Here is a 22,970-nt window from a genome sequence, read left to right as displayed (position 1 = left end):
CAGAAGAACATTCTTATGATTGTTCATTGTGTGATCATTGTGTGACAGTACGGATGAATATGACCCTTCATAATAGATCATGTTTTACAATGAACTCTGTTAGAGAGCTACATGTGGCAATTTATCTGTTCAATAAAATACCTTACTCACCTGTTGAGTCATAAAAACCACCATCGCCGCATCGCTTTTACAGCATTTCAAATCCCTCAGTTCTCGCCATCTCTGAAAAGCCAAGCAAATCTGGTTTTAATACGCGTTTATTTTGTTGTCAGCGGACTCCCCTGTTCAGAGGTTTTATTTTTTAAATGAGTGATTCCCCAGAGGTTTGAGATTTAGCTGATCTATGTCAACCTTTCTCACTCATTGTGACAACTAACCTCACCGACCATACCCATACCATACCAAAGTAGCCAGAGAGACACTTTTCTCTATTTACATAAAACATAAAAACATGCCGACAGGTCTAAAATATAAACACTTATAATAGGCTTACCATAGTGAATCAGACAAAAACATGTTTTAGAAGCAGGATTGATGATGTATTGTCTCATTATTTAAATGTAATTTTGTTATTTTTTCATTTTGGAATCGAAAAAAGTTGTCAACGTTTAATTACAATGAACTTCCATAATCAACAAACCACTTACCATAATAATCATCTGTCAATATATTTAATTTTCCTCTTTACTTAAGAACATACGTACAACCACAGTATGACTTTTGTCTTATCCAGGGTATTTTCTCCGTCACCAACCCTCACACAGACATCTTCCTGCTGGCACGGGTGGAAAAGGTTTTACAGAATGGCATTACCCATTGCGCTGAGCCCTACATTAAGACCTCCGACATCAGCAAGGTCTGCTGCTGAATAACACACATTCTTCAAGAGAACTGTAAAATCTTCTTAGGCATGATGTCTGAACAGACAACAAGCTGTCTAGGATGCACTTTAACATTTTAAATATCAGTCTGATGGGGAAAATACAAGATAATATAAGATGTGTTGTATATTTATGCACTTGTTGGTTGTTAAGTAATGTTTTGTAGTTAAAGTGTTGCTTCTCATTCCATTAACTCATGATTTGTTGCATTTCCAGAGGTTTTGGCCTGAATTTTGCTCTTTTGTTAATTCAGATTTAAATGCTTCTAGAATGTACTGTAGAATATTTCCATGTATTTTGATGTGTCTGTTTCTCAGGGAGTGCAGAAAGTCCTGAAGACTGCCAAGCAGACGTGCCAACGGCTGGGCCAGTACCGGATGCCCTTCGCTTGGGCTGCCAAGTAAGGCAGAAACTCACTTCTTATTCACTTAAAAGGATAGTTCACATAAATATGAAAATTGTGTTAGTAATTACTCACCCTCATGTTGTTCCAAACCCGTAAGACTTTCGTTCATCTTAATGAACATCTTTTTGATGAAATCTGAGCCAGTTGTGTACTCTCCATTGACAGCTACGCAACTACCACTTTGATGCTTCAAAAAGTTAATAGAGAGATTGTAAAACTATGATAAACTGCTTGAATTTAGGCTTTTATTTACATATCATCATATTACATATTAATCAGCAAACATAAACAGAAGCTCAACCGAACCTGCTTGACAGGCAAATAAATTTAGTTAGTTCTTGCTGAAGCTCAAACTTGCTGCGTAACACGAGAATGAACCTCATTGGTTCTTGCATGTCAAGCGAACATGTTTGCGCTTCAGTTTACCACAACTGATGTGTGAGTTGATGAATGTTTATATGTCAATTAAAGCCTAAATTAAATCTGTTCATTATATAAAGTGATTGAGTATCTTCAGGAAAATCTGGACTAAACCGCTCGATTCATATGGATTAGTTTTACGATCTCTTTATGAACTTTTTGAAGCGTCAAAGTGGTAGTTGCCTAGCTGTCTATTGAGGGACAGAAAGCTCTCAGATGTCATTAAAATATCTTCATGTATGTTTCGGAGATGAATGAAAGTCTTAGGGGTTTGGAACAACATGAGGGTGTCATGAGGGAAAAAATATATATTTTTCACTTTAATGGACTAGTAAGACTGAGTTATATTATCTGTGATCTACATTAAGTAGAATTATGTACATTTCAAACTGGAATGTCACAGTCAGTTACACTCCAGACATAACTTAAGGCACCTTGTAAATATCTAGACAAAGTGTTTTGAAGTCATTTCTGGTGCCAAGGACATCAGGATGTGTGTGTTGTGTGGCTTCAGACAGGTGTTCAAAGATTCCCAAGGCAGTTTAGACATGGATGGGAAGTTCTCTCCACTCTACCGCCAAGACAGTAGCAAGATTTCCACAGAAGACCTCATCAAACTATTGACTGATCTCAAAAAGTGAGTGATAACTATCTATCTTTAACACTATCTTTTGATGTCTGGTATCACTTAAATGGCCGCTGTGATTATGACCAGTAGGAAATTATCCTGGATCAGCATGTCTGTCAAACAATCATTGTACTAATTTAACCTTAAACTAAACCCTAAACATGAACTAATCCTTAATCAAAGGGAAGTGATAAAAGAGTCGCCCAGCCTCTAAGAGTGTGGCATGTTTGGTTCGATTTAAACGAACCCTGTTGCAATTGCTCTGTGAACAAGGGCTAAATGTATCTTCTTTTTTTTTTGGCCCAGACCAAAAGAACCAAGAGAACCAAACTACAAGTGTGAACACACCCTAAGATTAGTCCAAACCACAAGCCTTTCTCTATCCCTATTAAGTCTGATTAGTTGATGGGAACGACGTGTTCCACTTGGCAAAATCCCGCTCATCCACCATGCATGTATTTCCATGTTAGTCGGTTTATTGCATTAAGAGTTCAGTGTTTTGAAGAGACATTTTTCTTTATAGACCAGAGAAGAACAAACTGCAGATAATCCCTGGACAAATTAACATCAGTGTTGAGTGTGTTCCTCCAGATTTATCAAGTAAGTTTGTTTGTCTGTTTAATTGCTTTGGCATTTAACATTTGCTAACATATCTTTTGAACCTAAAGGTCATTCAGTAATTGACTTCACAGTTGCACATTATCTACAGGCACATTTTCATCTTGTAATACTGTCATCTGAATTTGTACTCTCTATTTGTGGAAAGTGGTTTGATGATTGTGGCGTTTACTATATTTGACCCTGGACCACAAAACCAGTCACATGGGTACATTTTTTGAAATTGAGATTTATACATCACATGAAAGCTGAATAAATAAGCTTTCCATTGATGTATGGTTTGTTAGAATAGGACAATATTAGGACGAGATACAACTATTAGAAAATCTGGAATCTGAGGATGCAAAAAATCGAAACATTGAGAAAATCGCCTTTAAATTTGTCCATTTATGTTTGCGATTGTGCTGCATTCACTCACAAAAATAAATGTTTTATATATTTACTGTAGGAAATTTACAAAATATCTTCTTGGAACATGATCTTTACTTAATATCCCAATGATTTTTGGCATAAAAGAAAAATCAATAATTTTGACCCATACAATGTACTGTTGGCTATTGCCACAAATATACCCGTGCGACTTGTAACTGGTTTTGCGATCCAGGGTCACATATAACCTTTATCTTCATAGACTCGGTCACATCATCTTATATTCCCGTGAAGCCGTTCGAGGAACAGTGCGAGAGGGTTTTTGTGGAAGTGGAGGAGTTTGTTCCAGAAGAGGCTAGATACATCCACCCATTCACCATCTACAAGAACCATCTCTACGTCTATCCTCAGCAGCTCAAATACGACAATCAGAAGACATTTGCCAAGGTGAGGTTCTGTAATTGGTGGAACTGGGAAGCTGTGGGCGGCGGTTCAACAACAAGCTCCTTCGAGCAGTAACAATGTCTGCCTACGTGTTTTCAAACATGAGGCTTTGTGAAAAGCCCCCGGGATTCTATTCATAATCAATTTACGAAAGATCGTATCTCTAATTAAACAGACTTCTGGGTTAATTGCTTCCTCCTGCACTGCTGGAAAGCTTATGATACTGGCTGGTTGCCCTGTTACTCACCGACTTCTTTTCTTCTAAATTAGAGATGCTACCAAACATGTATACAGATCTATTCCTCATGGTTTCTAATGACATCTGTTTATTGCCTTTTATTCAGTTTTATTCATTTGCAATATCAATTTACACACTACATGTTGCTTTATAATGATCTTCTCAATCTGTATTTTACATGTTGTCAAATACACCGGCATCTACTAGCTTAGCATCTAATTATACCCTTGACATTATGCCATATTTATAAACTAAAATAGCCTTGTCTGTTGCATATAATATAATATTTGCAAATGCATTGTGCTTATTGAAACGGAGGGGGCAAATAAATCTTTATCTTTGATAATTAAGTTGCAAAAATCAACACACACAAACACACACACACACACACACACACACACACACACACACACACACACACGTATATATTTAGAATTTTGGTGTTTTCATAAGCTGTAAGCCATAATCATCAAAATTATAACAAATATAGGCTTGAAATATCTCACTTTGCATGTAATGAGTCTATATAATATATTAGTTTCACCTTTTAAGTTGAATTACTGAAAGAAATTAACTTTTGCACGATATTATAATTTTTCCGGTTTCACCTGTTTATACATACTGTATATACATCCTCATATACGATCATATAATGTAACACTAGCTAAAAAATTACTCCGTTAATTGCATAATAAAATCTGTATGCGTTAATATTGACAGCACTAATATGTATATATATATGTTTCCTCTCAGGCTCGAAACGTTGCAGTGTGTGTTCAGTTCAAGGATTCTGATGAGGAGGGAGTCGGTCCGCTGAAGGTGACTGAATTATTATTCTTCATGTGGCACCAGCATTGTTCCACAAGTTCTTTAATTTTTAATATTTTGTGCAGTATAATGTGTTATTGATTAACCACTGATTGCTTTTAGTGTATCTACGGCAAGCCTGGGGATCCGCTTTTCACCACCAGTGCTTTTGCTGCAGTTTTGCATCACAATCAGTGTCCGGAGTTTTATGATGAGGTAATATATACGTATATTATCATGCATATTGTCATGTAGTGTAATTCTTTATTGCTCAACTGCACAGAAACACAATCTCTCACAGTCACCGTAAATAAATATGAATCTATTTAGCCGAATACATCACGTCATATTGGACTTATCGTAATTAACAAAAAAGTTTAGAGTAGTAAAAACATCAACATTGTTAATACATCTATGAATTATCATTATTGTTAAATAATACATATTTATAATGTGTATATATCTGAGAACACTAATAGCTCATAAAATGTGAATCCAGACTTTTTTTATTAAGACAAAAACTATTACATAATTCAGTACCCAGTCAATGCCAATGATGTTGAGCCATAAACAGCACAAAAGCATGAGCTTTCCCAAGACAATATCCGAATCATTCCAGAGACAAATCCTGTTAGGCTTCACGGGACCCTCAGGGCCAAGACGTTAAAGACGTATTATTCGCTCAGTAGATAAATGAGTCACAAGACACATTCAACAGGCACAGACATAGCCAATAAAGCTGTGTTACGGTATTTGCTGGACAGAGCCTAATAATGTCATAGCTGGAGAGCCTCAAAGGAGCCATTCACCAAAAATGGAGATACACCTTATTGTATTGATGATGCATATTATATACAGGCGAACAGATGAGCCCAGAATATAAATGCAACACGCTAAATTGCATTTTATAAACAAAATGCATAATATGGATTAAGACGATGTGTTCATATTCTGCCAATATTTACTCATTTTGTGTCACATAATAATGACATGTTTACTTTTCATGTACTTATGTATTTATGAGATCAAATGAGGCTTATATAAAAAAAAATTGTAGAAGAACTTGGTTAAAATGAAACTCGCCAAGTTCCCTTTATAAGTATTTTCATTTCTGTCACAGATTAAAATCGAGCTCCCAGTTCATCTCCATGAGAAGCATCACGTTCTCTTTTCTTTCTACCACATAAGCTGTGAGGTTGGCAACAAAGCCACCACCAAGAAGCGAGAGGGAGTGGAAACACTGGGTGAGTGTGTGTTTGTGTACTGTATGCACTACCGTTTGGAGTCAGTTTGATTTTTATATGAACTTATATAAACCTTTACATGTAGACCTACTGTGAGCTACGAGGTTGTTAATCAATAGTACTGATTCTGTTGAAGCGGTCAGCCCACATTATTTCAACTTAGTTTTAAAATAATCGTGTTTAACAGCGAATCCGTGGTGGGAAAATTACATTACCCATGACGCTGCACAGAAAAATTCCACCAATCAGAGTCCAGACAACATGCCAATAGTTCTCTTATAGTTCTCAATAACCTTAATATATGTAGCTACCTCTGTATTTTTGTCAAATTTTTTTGGGTTCAAATCAAAGTTTGTAATGTTATGATTCACCTTGTAGCTGATTGGCTTGGTTCATATCTTATAACTCTTTAACAAAGACTTTTTTGAAATCCAAATGGGAGAAATGAATGGGGTAAAAACACATCTGGAACCAACTCTGCTGAACAAGTGGGCGGACAGACACTGTTGCACTCTATTGACCTTTAACCCTCGCTCTCTACAGTGGGTTATTCCTGGACTCCTTTATTGAAGGATGGCAGAATACAGTCCTCAGAGCTACATCTTCCTGTGTCTGCTAATCTACCAGCTGGTTACATGTTTGACAAAAGCCAAGACTCAAAGAAGGTACAATCTTCTTTTCAGCAACACTAATGCTAAAAATGTATTTTAAGTGTGTGTGTGTTTGTTGGTTGAGTTGTTGATTGGTTGGTTTTGTTTGTGCATTGACTGGTTAGATTGATTGATTTGGTTGATTCACTGATTCGTTCTGTCATTTTTCTTCTTCTTCTTCTCTAGACTTCCCCCGACATCAAATGGGTGGAGAATAGCAAACCATTATTCAAAGTGCGAGTGAATGTAGCATCAACTATTTACACTCAGGTATGTTGATCTGATCTAAGGATTGTTCAGCTAATTTCAATTCATTGAACTGAACAGAGAATAATGAAGTGTTATGTAAAATAAAAGCGTTAAATCTAGTAACTTCCACCCCATCCAGGATTTGCACCTCCACAATTTCTTCAAGCATTGCCAGCTGATGAGGTCAGCATCACAGGGCAATCCCGCTGAACTCGTCCGGTTCCTAAAGGTGAGAACAAGGGAAAATGCATTTAATGTCATCATTTAATTGGAGTTAAAGCCAATATTATGGACTTAAAAAAAAAAAAAATCTTTGGAACACATTTAGGAAATAACCGTAAAAATGTAGGGTAGGTAAGATTTTTTATATTTTTATTTAAAAGAAGAAGTCTTTTATGCTCATCAAGGCGGCATTGAAAAAATGCATTGAAGATCTTAATATTCTGAAGTATTATCACAATCTAAAATAACAGTTTTTTTATTTTAATACATTTAAAATGAAATGTATTCATGTGATGCAAAGCATCATTACTCCAGTCTTCAGTGTCACATGATCCTTCAGAAATATTAAAGGGGTCATGACATGAGAAACCAAATTTGCCTTGATCTTTTGGTATATAAGAGGTCTTTGTACCATTAAAACGTCCTGCAAGTTTCATAGCTTAAGACGTCCTCCCCATTATAAACGAATCATTTATTTAATCAAGCTCTAAATACAGCTCGTTCTGGATCCATGGTAAGAAGTGACGTCACGGTACGAAGTGACGTACCAGCGTTTGCATATAGACCGCCTCCAGCACAAGACAACTACGCTTTAAGCGCAAGACAACTACGCTCATTTCGTATCGTTGTCGCGCCCGCGCGCTGTGCGCCTCACAAGTGTTCAGTCGACGGACAGCGAGTGGGTCTGTGTACAGGGAAATTACGATGCCACGCAGATGTGCTGTTCCTGGCTGTGGACAAACAACATCTTTGAATACGCTGCGAAAGATCCAGTCGTCAGGGGAAAATGGATGCACTTTATTTTTTGCGGACGTCCCAGTCACGGCAGTGTTAGTTTAAGCGTTAGTTAATCCATTTGAAGGATGACTGTTTTGAGAACAAATCTCAAAATGATGCTGGCTTTGCCAGAAAACTGTTGCTCAAAGATAAGTCCGTGCCGACTATTCTGGGCTCAACAACGACGACGCAAACTGTAAGTAATGTATTTAAAACTTTAAACTACTTTTTAAATACGCTGAATCCGCAAACGTTCTGGCTGGGGGCGTTAATAATTGATGCATATGCAGTGACGTTAGCCAATCATAACAGTGGGCGTTAACACTGAACTCTTAAAGGGGAAACACCCCCAAAACAGACTGTTTGAATCAGAGGATGAGAAACAGGGTGGGAAAAGGTCATAAATCACTACATTTTAAAAGTTTTTTGTAAAAAAAACTATAGTAATACTATATTTGCACCTAAGGGAACATAATAATAAAATAAAAAAAACCATGTCATGACCCCTTTAACAAAACAATATTAGTGTATTGTTATAGTGAATGAATGCTATATGATTGCTGGCTGTCTTTATGTTAGCCTTATGTTACCAGCCTAGGGACTGCAGATGAAAAGTAGTATATGGCATATTTACATGGTGTATTTTTATACAACCATGTTCATGAATATGCATGGTCCCTATTAAATAAACCAATAAATAAATCATTATAATACTGATTTGATGCTCAAGACACATTTCTTATTATTATCATCAATGTTGAAAACAGTTATGCTGCTCAACATTACTGTGAAAATGTCATCTTTGTGGAATAAAATTTTCAAAAGACCAGCATTTATTTGAAATGGAAATCTTTTGTAGCAATATAAATGTCTTTACTGTCACTTCTGATCAATTGAATGCATCCTTGCTGGAAAAAAGTATTAATCTCTTAGAAAAAAAGATTCCAAACCTTTGGATGTCAGTGTACTTTGTAATCTTTTAATGTCTCCTGTCTCCTCTCCAAGTGCCTACATGCGGTGGAGACTCAGGTCATCATCAAGTTCCTCCCTACGGTGCTCGTTCAGCTCTTTGGAGTCCTCACTATGGCAAACAAAGAGGGTCAAGACATCGCTGTCAACTCCACACGGTGATTTACTACCTTATTAGTCTTCTCAGAAAGACACCAGCTGCATTACTGTTTTGTATGCAAACAGGCCTATGAAAAAGATTAATCTTTAAAGGTTTGTTCAACCTTTTGTTTGTTCAAAATTTAAACACTGAGTCGACACATCATCAATCCTTCTTACAAAACGTGTTTTTGCCTCATTATGGTAAGCCTATCATTAGTGTTTATATTGTAGACCTGACGGGATGGTTTTTGCGGGAAATTGTGAACATGCGTCACTGTGTGTCCGTGTGTGTCTCGTCATATCAACGAGCGAGAAAGGTTAAAAATATCCGAAAAGCGACAGAGCTCTTAATAAAACTAGCATCTGCTTGGCTTTTCGGAGATGGCTAGAACTGAGGGATTTGAAATGTTGTAAAAGCGTTGCAGAGATATTGTGTTTTTATTAGGAAGGCATTTTATTGAACAGATAAATTACCACATGTAGCTCTCGAACAGAGTTCACTGTAAAGCATTAACTATTGTTTATAATATTCATCCGTCCAAAGCACAACCAAAACAATGTTCTTCCGAAAAATGCATGCAGTCACATAGTGTACCTTTAACATCATCTTTTTTCTTGTAATTTCAAGTGTAGGAATGCTTCCTCATGTTGACATTACTAATGTGCCTCTGTTTTACAGTGTGATCATTCACATAGTGTCTCAGTGTCATGAGGAGGGTCTGGAGCACCATCTACGCTCTTTTTTGAAGGTACGACACTTCCTGTTAAAAAATGTTTTGGGCCTGTTTACACCTGGACATATCATGCGTTTTTAGTTTTTACTGATCGGATAGCTATCTTGATTTGTTAAAACGGTTCCATTTACACTTGCCCACATAAATGTGTCCCCACAAAACGAATATAACAAATTCAAGTGTTCAGTTCAGTTGAGTGAAAGCAACAGATATGAGCTGCATTTTATTTATCATCAGCTCATTTCAAGATTAAAGACCACAATAAAGCGACATAAGCTCTGGAAAGATAATTTAGTCTCAGTACTTTCAATGAAGAGGATTGTGTTGGCGCACTGGCGATGCATGTTGCGGTAGCACGTCATATCTGGCTATATCATGTCATATAGCCAATAACACATTCTCACGTGTTTATTTTTTAACATTTTGGGAGTTGTAAAATTTACATATGTGGTTTCAACAACCTGATGCATTTACACTTGTCCAGTTTCGTCTGGAATGCGTCTCAGACCTCCTCCTGAAGTGGTTTAAGCGATCGGATTTAAATCCGTCTCCAAAGCGTTTTCAGAGGGCATTTGCACTTCATCTTTTCATGATCGGATAGCTATCCGATGACAGAAAACGCATGAAGTGACCAAGTGTGATCAGGACTTTTGATGGGATCACACTCTACCACACTAAAAGCCAGGTGTAAATGCAATTTTATAAAAATAAAAACTGACAAAGGTGCGTTTGGTAAAACAACTTAAATGCTATTTTTTTTTATTTGGTAACATAAACATTGACTTGATTAGTCCAAGAGTGGTTTAAACCAGTGGTTCTCAACGGGACCAACATTTTACCGTGGTCATTAATCCGCAATAAAAAAAAAAAGGAATTTGAACCACCTTTTTCTTTTGCAGTACGTGTTTCGGATCAACAACGCATCTTCAGAAAACTCTGTGACGACACATGAAGTTTTGGCTACCGCAGTGACTGCCATCCTCAAACAAACTGCAGACTCGAACACCTGCAACAAGCTCCTCAAGGTGACACAAAGGTTCAGTTATGCCGAGTATGACCTATGTGCACAGCAGATGGCGCTGTTGTGTTTTTTTTTCTGTCCTTTGGATTCACTTCAGTATTTTGCTGTCTACGTTCTGAGGAATCTGTGGGTTGATTCAAATAATGATCATGATGTCATCATTCACACCCAAATAACATGAGCCAATTTCTTTTATTTAATACCACTGGACTAGCTCAGTGTATTTGAATGAATATACCCTCCTTTTCTCATCTCATACAGACTAAGCATCTCTTTAAGGACACATTTTTTGGAATTCAATTCTCAGAGCTTCCTTTGAAGTTTGAGTTTGCTGTTACACAATGAGATAACTGAGAACGGATTTGACTTTGAATAATAAGTACATAGTTTCAGGAATCCAGTTCACTTTCACTTTACTTTTGTGATTATGTTGTACTATTCTATAAACTGTATATATATATATATATATATATATATATATATTTACAATTTGTATTATTATAAATGTTAGATATATTACACATATTTGTAAATTGTTTCCTTACACATAATTTTCCAAAACTATGACTCCTTTTCTCTGAACTCTACACACAAAACATGCACACAACATGCAAAACTTCACACAAAAGCAAACACTTTATTCAAAACTATTTTAAATCTTCTAAAAATTGTTTTTGCATTGTAACTCTACACGCAAACCAATGATTAGCCATTTACATCAATTCACAAGAACATTGTTTTCAACATTGATGTTTTCAGCTTATCAGAATGATTTCTTGAAAGTGATGCTGAAAATTCAATTCAATTCAAATAGACAACACTTATTTTAAACTGTAATAATATTTCACAATATTACTTTTTTACTGTGTTTTTGATCAATTAAATGCAGTCTTGGTGAGCATAAGAGACTTCCTTCAAAATCTTTAAAAAAATCGGAATTATTACAAACTTTTGAATGGTAGTGTGTAGGTATAATTTGGTTTGTGTTATTATATCTGTATATAAAATGTGTATTTGCACACATTTTCGATATTCCTCTGTGTTGTTTTAAATCCTCTCTCTTTTTGTCTTTATTACAGTACTCCTGGTTCTTCTTTGAGACCGTGGCCAAGTCAATGGCACAGCACCTCCAGGATGGCAACAGAATGAAAGTTAGTATAATCCATTCACATGTTTTAGACTGACACAATTTCACAAAGTACTAACTTTATTTATATTCATTTATCTTTGGAACACAAATGAAGATATTTTGGTCTATGGCTGGTTCAGAAACCTCTCAGATTTCATCAAAAAATATCTTTATTTGTGTTCCGAAGATGAATGAAGGTCTTACAAGTTTGGAGCGACATGAGGGTGAGTGATTAATTAATGACAGAAGTTTCACTTTTGGGTGAACTCTCTCTTTAAAATAATCCCCTAATAACGACCATTTGTTTTACGAGAAGAATACAAAGGGCTTTCCTTTCCCACTTTCTTTCCTTTCTCGTCGTCATCATCATCATCATCGTCCGGTAAATACTAGCTGGATTTAAATAATCCTGGGTTGTCGAGCAGGATGTTTTCAACTTTTGCATTTGTACACAGAATGCGGTTAACTTCCTCATTCTTTATTCATTCTGTACGTGATCAAGGCACTTGAAGAAAAAACATACACGCACAGTCGCACACACACGCTATGAACTCATAAACACACACAAAGCACAAGCTTGGCTGTACTGGACTGTTGACACTAAGTTGTCTTTTGCATGTAAGATGTGTGTTTAACAGTTTCAGCTTTCCAAACATGTTTAGACCTATCTGCCATGCATATTTGCATAACTGAAACTCTGTCTCGTGTTATGCCAATTTAGAGCCAGTGTGTGGAGTCTGTTGTTCTTACATGCCTTCAGCACAATGGATTGCATAATAACACACGATCATGCGACTGTTTTCTTTTTTGTTATAACTGAACTTCCGTGTGGCAATCTGGGATATTAACAACTGACATGAAATTCGATAAAACTTTGCTTATAAATGAACATTTGCCGTAACCACTGAAACTATGGAGCATTCATAGCATTGCCACGTGATGGTTAATCATATGAAACCACCTGCATTCCCAACAGATGCCGCGAGCACAGAGGTTTCCAGAGTCGTTCCACATAGCGCTGCAGTCTCTGCTGTTGTCAATCATGCCTCACATCACTATCCGCTATGTGGAGATCCCCGAGGAGGCCCGATGCGTCAACTTCAGCCTGGCCTGCTTCATTAAGGTCAGGCCTAAAGCTGTTGTATTTGAATTAGACCAGGGGCCGATTGCATAAACCTCTAAGACTAGTCTTACAAGTTAGACATCAATTTATTTTCTTTAAAGCTACACTGTGTAGGAATTATTCCCATCTAGCGGTGAAATTGTATATGACTATCAACTGAATATTACTTTCTAGCCCGTCCCATTCCGAGGGCGTTTTAACTCCTACGGTGGCCGTATTATTTCAAATCTGCCGGCAGTCGCGAGTAATCTCCCCCTCGCATTCGTCACGATGCCACTGAGTGTAAAAACGCAAAAGGCGAAGCTTGAATTTCCAGGTATGTCCCTCTTTGGCTAATGTATTTTCAAGATGGAGGCGCAACATGGCTCATTCGAGTAGCTCACCCGTATGTATTTATAAATAGCAGATTTACGCTTACGAGAATACTTGATTAGTTGGTAGAAGTAATTATACATTAATGAGCACATATCATTTTGAAAGAACAAATTGGTTTTTGCTAAGAATCAACTTAAAAAATGACACAGTGTAGCTTTAAGACTGTTCTTAGCTTTTTTTAATCAGTTACATAAAAACGTAGCTTAGCCTAATTTGATACTGAAAACGAAGACTGACTGCCCCTGACTAACAGCTTGTGGGTCATACTAGAACTTAAAGGGATAGTTCACTTTGAAATTAAATTTTGGTATGTTTTAGCTTACCTCAAGGGCATCCAAGATGTAGGTGTCTTTGTTTCCACAGTATTTTCAATTTTGATATTTTTAGGTCAAACCGTTGTTGTCTGACAGTCATATAATGCAGGTCTACGGTCACTGTCTCAAAGAGCATGCACAGAGTCCAAATTAAAACAATTCCCCATCGTCCAAATTTAACTATTCCCCATCATAAGTACACATTGATGGCCTAAGACACGAAACGAGCGGTTTGTGTGAGAAAACGAACGGTATTTATATCGTTTTTACCTCTTGTAACACAGCCACGACCAAGTGATCTGAGGGCGCGAGTGCATCCTGGTGTCTGCGCAGACTGGTGCATAGATGTATACACTAGATGTCGCCTTGGCTACAGCAGTTCATTGGAACGAATGTCTTTAATGCGCCATGGAGTGTGTATATATCTATGCACCAGTCTGCGTACACGTCACACAGTAGGAAGCGCTCGCGCCCTCAGATCACTTGGACTTGGCTGTGTATAAGAGGTAAAAACGATAAAAATACCGTTCGTTTTCTCACACAAACCGCTCGTTTCGTGTCTTAGGCCATCGATGTGTACTTACGATGGGGAATTGTTTAATTTGGACGATGGGGAATTGTTTTAATTTGGACTCTGTGCATGCTCTTTGAGACAGTGACCATAGACCTGCATGATATGGTCAAACGGTTTGACCTAAAAATATCAACATTGAAACTACTGCGGAAAAAAAGACACCTACATCTTGGATGCACTTGAGCTAAGCTAAAACATACCAAAATTTAATTTCAAAGTGAACTATCCCTTTAAGACACTGTCTTAACATAATGGCTAGCTATGTTTATGCAACCGGCCCCCAGGGCCCAGTGGCATAAACACACTCACTATGTGAAGAACTAGTGTGACCAACTACCAGCTATCCAAGGGGTAACCAGTCCTTTTGGATTCATGTTACCAGTTTATGTAACTTAAAAGAAGTTATGACCAATCTTAAAGAAAAAATAATAAATTCTTAGACTAGTCTTAGCAGTTTATGCAACGGCCCTAAGATTCTAGTGCTTGAGTTAAGGGCAGGCCTAACAATATATATATATATATATATATATATATATATATATATATATATATATATATATATATATTTATTTATTAAGTTTTTATATACAGTATTTTCTATACAGATTTAATGGCACCCCTGGTAAGTATGATTAAAAATGGCTGTAAAAAATAAATCTACATTGGATCACGTTATGAAATAAATGTTTTTCTCCAAAACACCTCGGCCACAATTATTGGCACCCTTTTATTAAATTATTTTTGCAATCTCCTTTTGCAATGTAAATTAATGTATAAATATCTGAATATATATATATATTAAATGTATATGAATCTACATTCATATTTATACATTATATCCGAATGTATATGAAAATACCGTATAAAATGTACTTTTAAGCGCTTCATTAGGGTCAGGCCTAAAGTGAAGATTGACTGATTTTAATAGTTTGAACTGCATTATGTATATGTTCTTTAAAATGAGCTCAAGATATTCTGATAGTCTGATATTCTAACATTAGTCAAAGCTTCCAAATGCCCTTCAGACTAATGATTATTAAACTGAATTGAGCAAAAGAGGTTAATGAGTTTTTTTTGGGGGGGGGGTTTACAATAAAATATTACGGATATTAACATTCAAGTTTCCTGGAGCAATTACTCACAATTAGTGATTTTTTTATTATTTTTTAAAGGAAATCTTTAAGTAATCTATTAATAGACATTATTTGAAGTGTGTTTCAACATGTGGGCTTGGTCAGCATAACTGTGTTGTGTTGTTTGTGTGTGTGTTGTTATGTAAATGTTTTATGTTTTTTCTGCTACCAGTGTCACTATGAATTATGGATCACTCATTAAGCCAAGATAGATTTCACTGAACGTCTGGCTCAAAGTTAAACCTGCACCTGATTCTCCTGATAATAGAGTTTTACCAAACAAAATGATTCGTATATAATATGATTCACATGTTATTTCACTCGTTATTTAATTGTATTCTATTTTAACTCCCTGATTGGCATTATGTTGTTCTGTCTTCCCCTGCACAGCGCTGCCTAACGTTTATGAACAGAGGATTTGCTTTCAGTTTGATAAATGACTACATGTGTGGCTTCAGCCTTAAAGATCCAAAGGTAGGCAAAATCATTCAACTCCATTATACGGTCAAAGCAATGCAACTGACATTGACTCACTGGGTTACCAACACTAATTGATAAATCGAATTGCCGCCGCAACCCGGTGGTCTTCACAGTAACATTTGTGTCATGACCATTAAATTCTGCCATACAATGCAGTGACTTTACTTTTATGTCAAATTAGATCAATACATGAACTGGTTTAGATCATTTTACATATTTAATCTCCTTAACTCTTCATTGAGAAGTGCCCTGTTTGCTTTGGCAGGTACAGCTCTCATGCTTCGTTGCTTTTATCTCATCAAACCAATTTGGCATTTATAGGGAGTTGATATTTTTCCGTTTTGATTGTTAAGAGATTGACTTCCTTGTGAGGACTTTCACAACAGACATCTAGATGATGATGTGTGAGTCATACTGTTTTTATGGAATAGCTTCTCTGTGCTGTTGATATCACAGAGGGCTCCTATCATAACATGCATAACTTCTTTTGACTTGCAAATACTGTGTGTGTGTGTGTGCCACAGCCATCTAGACTCTGCTCGGAATTCACGTGCATTGATATGGTGCAAATTATTAATCTGCAATAGTACTAAATATCTGATAAAACAATGTTTGAGGTTGATGATTGATAGGCTAACGTTTGTATTTTATGCTCGACATAATTATCACATGGACCAGCAGTGTTAATAATCTGATCGTCACAAACTGCATGACTTCGACAATTCCTATGGGTTTTTTCTGCGACTAACAAACAAATTAAAATTTAGCCTAAGCCTCTTCTCGTCGTCTAATGTTTACTTAAATATTCTTATTATACATTTAAGTACTGAGTTATAATAATGTTTACGTGTTTTACTATAGGATTAACGTGTGGGGTTAACGTTAGTTGCATGTACAGAAATTATGTAAAATGTATAGCTTATAATTACTATAGTAACTACATGTAACATGTTTAACAAGGACACTGTAAAATAGTGTTACTATGCTTTTCATTTTTTATTATTATTTATTTATGGAAAGCATGAGTATTGCAGTTATCACTGAAATGTGAGAATATTGCACTGTTGCTGTTGTTTTTTTGGTTTTTTTTGGTTGTTAATCACAAGAAGCATCAGGGGAGCACAGTATATAACGGGTCTATCTTTTTATTTTATTTTTATTTATTGTATCGGTTGATATTTTATATTTAATTGTACACGTTAATTTCCACTATAGTTATGTTTAGATTACCTTAGCTTATATTAGCTCACGTAAAGATGATATTTAAAAACTAATTCTAATAGTTTAATAATATTTTATTTAATAACGCTATTAAATGTAATTTTTATCAAATCTCCAAATGAACATCCATTTTTCTTAAATTCCTAAATTCGAACTAAAAACTTTTTTAGTTTTCAGTCTCTTTTTTTTTTTTTTGGACAAAATGTTATTGTTCGTCAGCCATTACATAAAAACAATTACTGTAATATCATACCAGCCAGAGTTTTAATATTGGCCTCCCTAAAACTGTTAGTAACAACTAGGACGTGAATTTAGGCATTTAGCTTGTCAGAACTTGAGCAGATGTGCTTTTTGCGATAAATCTCTTATCTGTCTGTGACACATATCTATATTAGAGCCCTGCACGGGCCTCAAATCTAGGCCCTGGCCCGGCCCTGGCCCGAGACGCTCAGGCCCTAGCCCGGCCCGTGTCCGACAGCTCATCATAATTATCAGCCCGAGTCCGACCCGAGCCCGTTTTTTTTTTTTTTTTTTTTTTTTTTTTTTTTATAAATATAGGCTACATGTAGCCTGGTCTAGGGCAAATTAACTATTTGCAGCCATTAAAATAGTTCCGTTTTGTTAGTTATGTTTCTTTTCATTTCTTTAAGTTAATTTAGACAAATGTTCGGTTTCTTTTTGTTTTTTTATTGACGACCAAGCAGCCGACAGCGAGTTAAACATTTGATCCATTTAGCCTCTCAAATCAACACTTTACTTGGCTACAATACAATCCATAAAACACCTTAAGCATATCACACATAGACAGTTATAGTTTAAACGTTTATTATCATTTTTTAAAAGCTGAGGCAAACTGCTCTGCTGCTCACAGTGGCAACAGCGCTCGTAAACGAAATGAGCTATAGCCTCTAAACAAATCAAATAAATGGCATTAAATTAAAAACAAACATACACATTATCTTACCTCAAAAATCAAGTCTTCACTACAGAACATGGCCATTCTTATTTCCAATAGTTTCCAACAGACTGATGAAAATAAAGTCGTTTTCAAACGAAAGCCAACAGTTAAGTTACAGAGCATCGTGAAGAAAAATCACAGCATCCACAGTGGAAGGTTTTAATCCAGTCGTACTTTTTTCTTGAACTATTCCAGCTGCGCTGAAGTCACGCTCGCTATACTTATGCTGCTGGCGGGGACACTAAAAACAGCGAGCTGGTCGCGCAAATCTTGGGTCGTGCCGCCGGGAAACCTGTGTGCGTGCGTGCGTGCGTGTGTGTGTGTGCGCGAGCGCGAGCAGACTGTCATGTGTCAGTCATATGTCAGTGTGATAGGTTTAAAACGTCTTTCTATGTTTGTTTTTCCATCGTCAACTTCTCATATTTAATTTTAATACATGTCAAAAATAGGCTATAAAAAGAAGGATAAGCCTAAAACAGGCCCGAGGCCCGGCCCGCGTGTGAACTATGACGTGAAAATTGGCCCGAAGCCCGGCCCTAGGGGCGTAAATAAGTCGGGGCCCGTCGGGCTCGGGCTGAAATGCAGGGCTCTAATCTATATATCTAAACCTACTTCTCCAGCAACTCACTCATCATCAGTTTTATATGCAATATTTACAGGTGCTTACAGAGATGAAGTTCGATTTTCTCATGACGGTGTGCAACCACGAGCACTACATTCCTCTGAACCTGCCCATGGCGTTCGGCCGAACCAAGTTGCAGCGAGTGCAGGGTAGGTGTCTCCACCGTATCATTGTGACTGCCATGGCTTTCCCCTGCCCTCATCCTCCCCTCCATCCCAGTCTAACGACTTCACCACATTCAGATCTGCTAGAACCACCATTCCTCACGCCATGTTACTTGAACCTGAAAACCGAGCTACACAGGAATTTATGTGTCATGATGAAATGGGGAGTGATGACAGGTTAACATCTTATTGATCAGAATAAGTTTTCCCTAAACACTAGTGGGTAAACGGATCAGGAAACTCACGGTTCGGATCATATTACGTTTTTTGAGTCACGGATCGGATAATTTTTCGGATCAGCAAGAAAAGAAAGATAAACTTTGCTTTCCATTTATCACTTAAAGCACACTTTTAAGTACTCCAAAACCACAACAAAAACTACTAGCTTAACTAAAAAAGTTCAAACATTATTAATCCTTAAAGACCTTTTAGTAACTTAAAAATAAGTAAAAGACCTTTAGTAAATGACCTTAAAAATAACTATTGTTCTTAAAGGGGTCATGACATGGTTTTTTTTATTTTATTATTATGTTCCCTTAGGTGCAATTATAGTATTACTATAGTTTTTTTTTTTCAAAAAACTTTTAAAATGTAGTGATTTATGACCTTTTCCCACCCGGTTTCTCATCCTCTGATTCAAACAGTCTGTTTTGGGGGTGTTTCCCCTTTAAGAGTTCAGTGTTAACGCCCACTGTTATGATTGGCTAACGTCACTGCATATGCATCAATTATTAACGCCCCCAGCCAGAACATTTGCGGATTCAGCGTATTTAAAAAGTAGTTTAAAGTTTTAAATACATTACTTACAGTTTGCGTCGTCGTTGTTGAGCCCAGAATAGTCGGCACGGACTTATCTTTGAGCAACAGTTTTCTGGCAAAGCCAGCATCATATTGGGATTTGTTCTCAAAACAGTCATCCTTCAAATGTGTAGAACAAACGCAAAAACTAACACTGCCGTGACTGGGACGTCCGCAAAAAATAAAGTGCATCCATTTTTCCATCCATTCAGCGTATTCAAAGATGTTGTTTGTCCACAGCCAGGAACAGCACATCTGCTGCATCGCAATTTCCCTGTACACAGACCCACTCGCTGTTCGTCGACTGAACACTTGTGAGGCGCACAGCGCGCGGGCGCGACAACGATACGAAATGAGCGTAGTTGCCTTGCGCTTAAAGCGTAGTTGTCTTGTGCCGGAGGCGGTCATTACGCAAACGCTGGTACGTCACTTCGTACCGTGACGTCACTTCTTACCATGGATCCAGAACGAGCTGTATTTAGAGCTTGATTAAATAAATGATTCGTTTATAATGGGGAGGACGTCTTAAGCTATGAAACTTGCAGGACGTTATAATGGTACAAAGACCTCTTATATACTAAAAGATCAAGGCAAATTTGGTTTCTCATGTCATGACCCCTTTAAATGTTTAAAAACTTTTGAACCGCTAATCCAATCTGTATGCTTTAAAAAGTCCCCTAAAGAGGAGATTCATGGCTTTTTGCCTCTTCTATCGCTGGAATGGTTAAAAATCTTTTGAATGTGTAAACCAGCAAGACAAAACACATGCAAATTATAAACTTTCAGACTATGGCGGTTAAACTTGAAATGAATCCGCGAATCACATGCGTGCCGAACCGTGGGGGCTGGTCCGTACGGATCAACAACGATCCGTTTAACCCCTACTAATATTACAAAAAATAATCTATAACACGTTTAATGGCTATCATGAGTTTCTCAGTTTTGGCATGTCTAATTGGAAACTAATAAAACAGTCTCTTTATACCACTACCTTCAGTCAGTCAGCATGGATCACTCCCTTAAAGTAACATTTTTTTTTTTGCCATGATTACTATTCACACCACAAACGCAGTTCAGATGAAGTTCAGACAAATTAAGACCTCTCATTCTTTTCACTGATGCTGAATTGGGAACCGCATACTAGTATACTACTCGTACTACACATCTTTGTGTGGCAGAAATAGTAAGAGTGATATTCTAGTAGGCGGTTCTGCATTGAGGCACAGGATTAGCATACTACCACACTACTCATATGTGCAGTATAAAGTATGCATACTTTGCGCAATCTGTACACTACCATTTAAAAGTTTGGGGTCAGTAAGAATTATTTGCTCACCAAGGCTGCATTCGTTTGTTTAAAAATACAGTAAAACGTATTGTGAAATATTACTGTAATTGTTTTTCCATTTAAATATATTTTTTAAAATGCAATTTATTCCATTTAATTATAATTCATTTTTCAGCATCATTACTCCAGTCTTCAGTGTCACATGATCCTTCAGAAATCATTCTAAAATTTGCACTTAAAGAAACATTTCTTATTATATTCAATGTTGAAAATAGTTATGCTGCATAATATTTTTATGGAAACCATGACAGTTTTTTGAAGATTGTTTGATGGATAGAACGTTCTAAAGAACAGCATTTATTCGATCTTTTGTAACATTATAAATGTCTTTACTGACACTTATGATCAATTTATTGCATCCTTGCTGAATAAAAGTATTAATCTCTTAAGAAAACCTTACCGACCCCAAACCGATTCTATAATGTGCTTAGATTTCCATTGTAATGAATAAACCAAAACTTTTTCTTTTTTTTAACTCCTTATTTGATCAGGCCACCAAAATTGGCAAGTTGGATTAAAAAAGCTAAATTAGCACAAACAAAAAATGCTGAATTAAACATGCAAGATAGATGACAATGTAGCATACTACTGTTTAAAGTGTTTATCAGTGCATAATGCATAACGTTTCGGAAAAAATACAGTATACATGTACAGTGTATATTAGTGAGTAGGGTTGGGTATTGTTTGAATTTTTAACGATTCCTATACTGCTTCTCAATTCCAATTTAGAAATCTTTCACATTTATTCTAAGTCTAATTGCAAAACATTTGATTGTAGCTGTGTATTGAATACCATGAACAAAAATCAACAAGCTAAAGAACACTAACACAAGAAACTTTCGCCTATGGTTTAAAAATACCATAGCAAAAACAACTAGTCTTACTAATATAAATTTTAAGCATTATCAGAGAATGTCTAATAATGGGAGAACTGCCACTCTCAGTAAACTTCCGGCTTCTGAACTGGTTGCAGTTCCAACTGGTTCCATATGAGGACGCTCACAGGACGAGTGCAGAATGAATGGAGGTCTATGGAGCTATACCCCTCAAAATCCACTTTTCTCAGGACATCATTTTTTGTCTAGTAATTTGAATCTTGTATTCGAAAGGAGATGCAAAGAAATTACACATTGCTGGGTGTTAGGTGTTTTAGAGTCACTTATTTGCTTTAAAAAGTCTTTTAAAATGTCAATGACGTCATACACATTGTACAACAAGAGATACTTTACGGCAATCCTTCGGTCACTTTGGTGCTTTCGCGCTCTGCACTTTCTTTTCTCTCGAGGCATCGACAACACAGCTGACAGGTAAACACACGTACTAAAATAGTTTTTGTTTTGTTGTTTTAAAAGACCACGTCGAAAATGCCACGATGCCATCAAGCGGTATCTCTGGTCGTACTCAGTCCTTCACTGACCAATCAGCGTTCATTAGCAGAATGCTAGCGTGTTATGGGCAACAACAACTCAACCTGTAAGAAATCGAAAAGAAAAGACATGTAAGTACTCGTTCATTCAACTTTCGACCTATATCCCATGTTGAACTTGCAAAACCTACAATCAAATCTGAGATTTCTCAACGGCAATCGGGTGAAAGAGACAAATTTAGCCGTCTAGCTCCATAGACTCCCATTCATTTTGCACTCATGGGCGATCGCCCCCAGTGGAACTCTGGTGGAACTACAACCAGAATTCGGTACAATAGGACTTAATAGGGAGTGGCCAGGCTCTCCGTAGACGGGCTCTGGCATTATTAAGTAGTAAAGTAGTAAAAACTCATTAATTAAAAAAGAACAAATAAACAAAATAGAAATCACACAAATAAATACAACTGAACAAGTTGAAATAAACATTGTTTTAAGATTTTCAGGTATTCAGGTAAAAAAAAAATTAATCAGATGTCACTTTATAAAT

At 36.7% G+C, this 22,970-nt stretch overlaps 1 protein-coding gene across 4 annotated transcripts in view; it reads left to right on the top strand.

Annotated features, from left to right (window-relative positions):
- Positions 1 to 22,970, top strand: part of dock11 (dedicator of cytokinesis 11) — a 102,674-nt gene that overhangs the window by 26,625 nt on the left and 53,079 nt on the right. For all 4 annotated transcript variants that reach the window (XM_079585268.1, XM_079585266.1, XM_079585267.1 and 1 more), the window contains exons 13-30: positions 734 to 856; positions 1,199 to 1,281; positions 2,222 to 2,344; positions 2,859 to 2,935; positions 3,585 to 3,769; positions 4,758 to 4,823; positions 4,935 to 5,027; positions 5,932 to 6,055; positions 6,599 to 6,720; positions 6,892 to 6,975; positions 7,094 to 7,183; positions 8,959 to 9,080; positions 9,743 to 9,812; positions 10,697 to 10,822; positions 11,898 to 11,969; positions 12,924 to 13,070; positions 15,857 to 15,940; positions 18,785 to 18,896. In XM_079585268.1, the coding sequence (XP_079441394.1) occupies positions 734 to 856; positions 1,199 to 1,281; positions 2,222 to 2,344; positions 2,859 to 2,935; positions 3,585 to 3,769; positions 4,758 to 4,823; positions 4,935 to 5,027; positions 5,932 to 6,055; positions 6,599 to 6,720; positions 6,892 to 6,975; positions 7,094 to 7,183; positions 8,959 to 9,080; positions 9,743 to 9,812; positions 10,697 to 10,822; positions 11,898 to 11,969; positions 12,924 to 13,070; positions 15,857 to 15,940; positions 18,785 to 18,896 (1,903 nt within the window). The remainder of the gene's footprint in view (positions 1 to 733; positions 857 to 1,198; positions 1,282 to 2,221; positions 2,345 to 2,858; positions 2,936 to 3,584; positions 3,770 to 4,757; positions 4,824 to 4,934; positions 5,028 to 5,931; positions 6,056 to 6,598; positions 6,721 to 6,891; positions 6,976 to 7,093; positions 7,184 to 8,958; positions 9,081 to 9,742; positions 9,813 to 10,696; positions 10,823 to 11,897; positions 11,970 to 12,923; positions 13,071 to 15,856; positions 15,941 to 18,784; positions 18,897 to 22,970) is intronic.

The sequence above is a fragment of the Phoxinus phoxinus genome (assembly GCF_949152265.1).
Source record: "Phoxinus phoxinus genome assembly, chromosome: 2".
NCBI classification, from domain to species: Eukaryota; Metazoa; Chordata; class Actinopteri; order Cypriniformes; family Leuciscidae; genus Phoxinus; species Phoxinus phoxinus.
The sequence above is the reverse complement of the archived record's forward strand: the minus strand, read 5'-3'. Positions and strand labels throughout refer to the sequence as shown.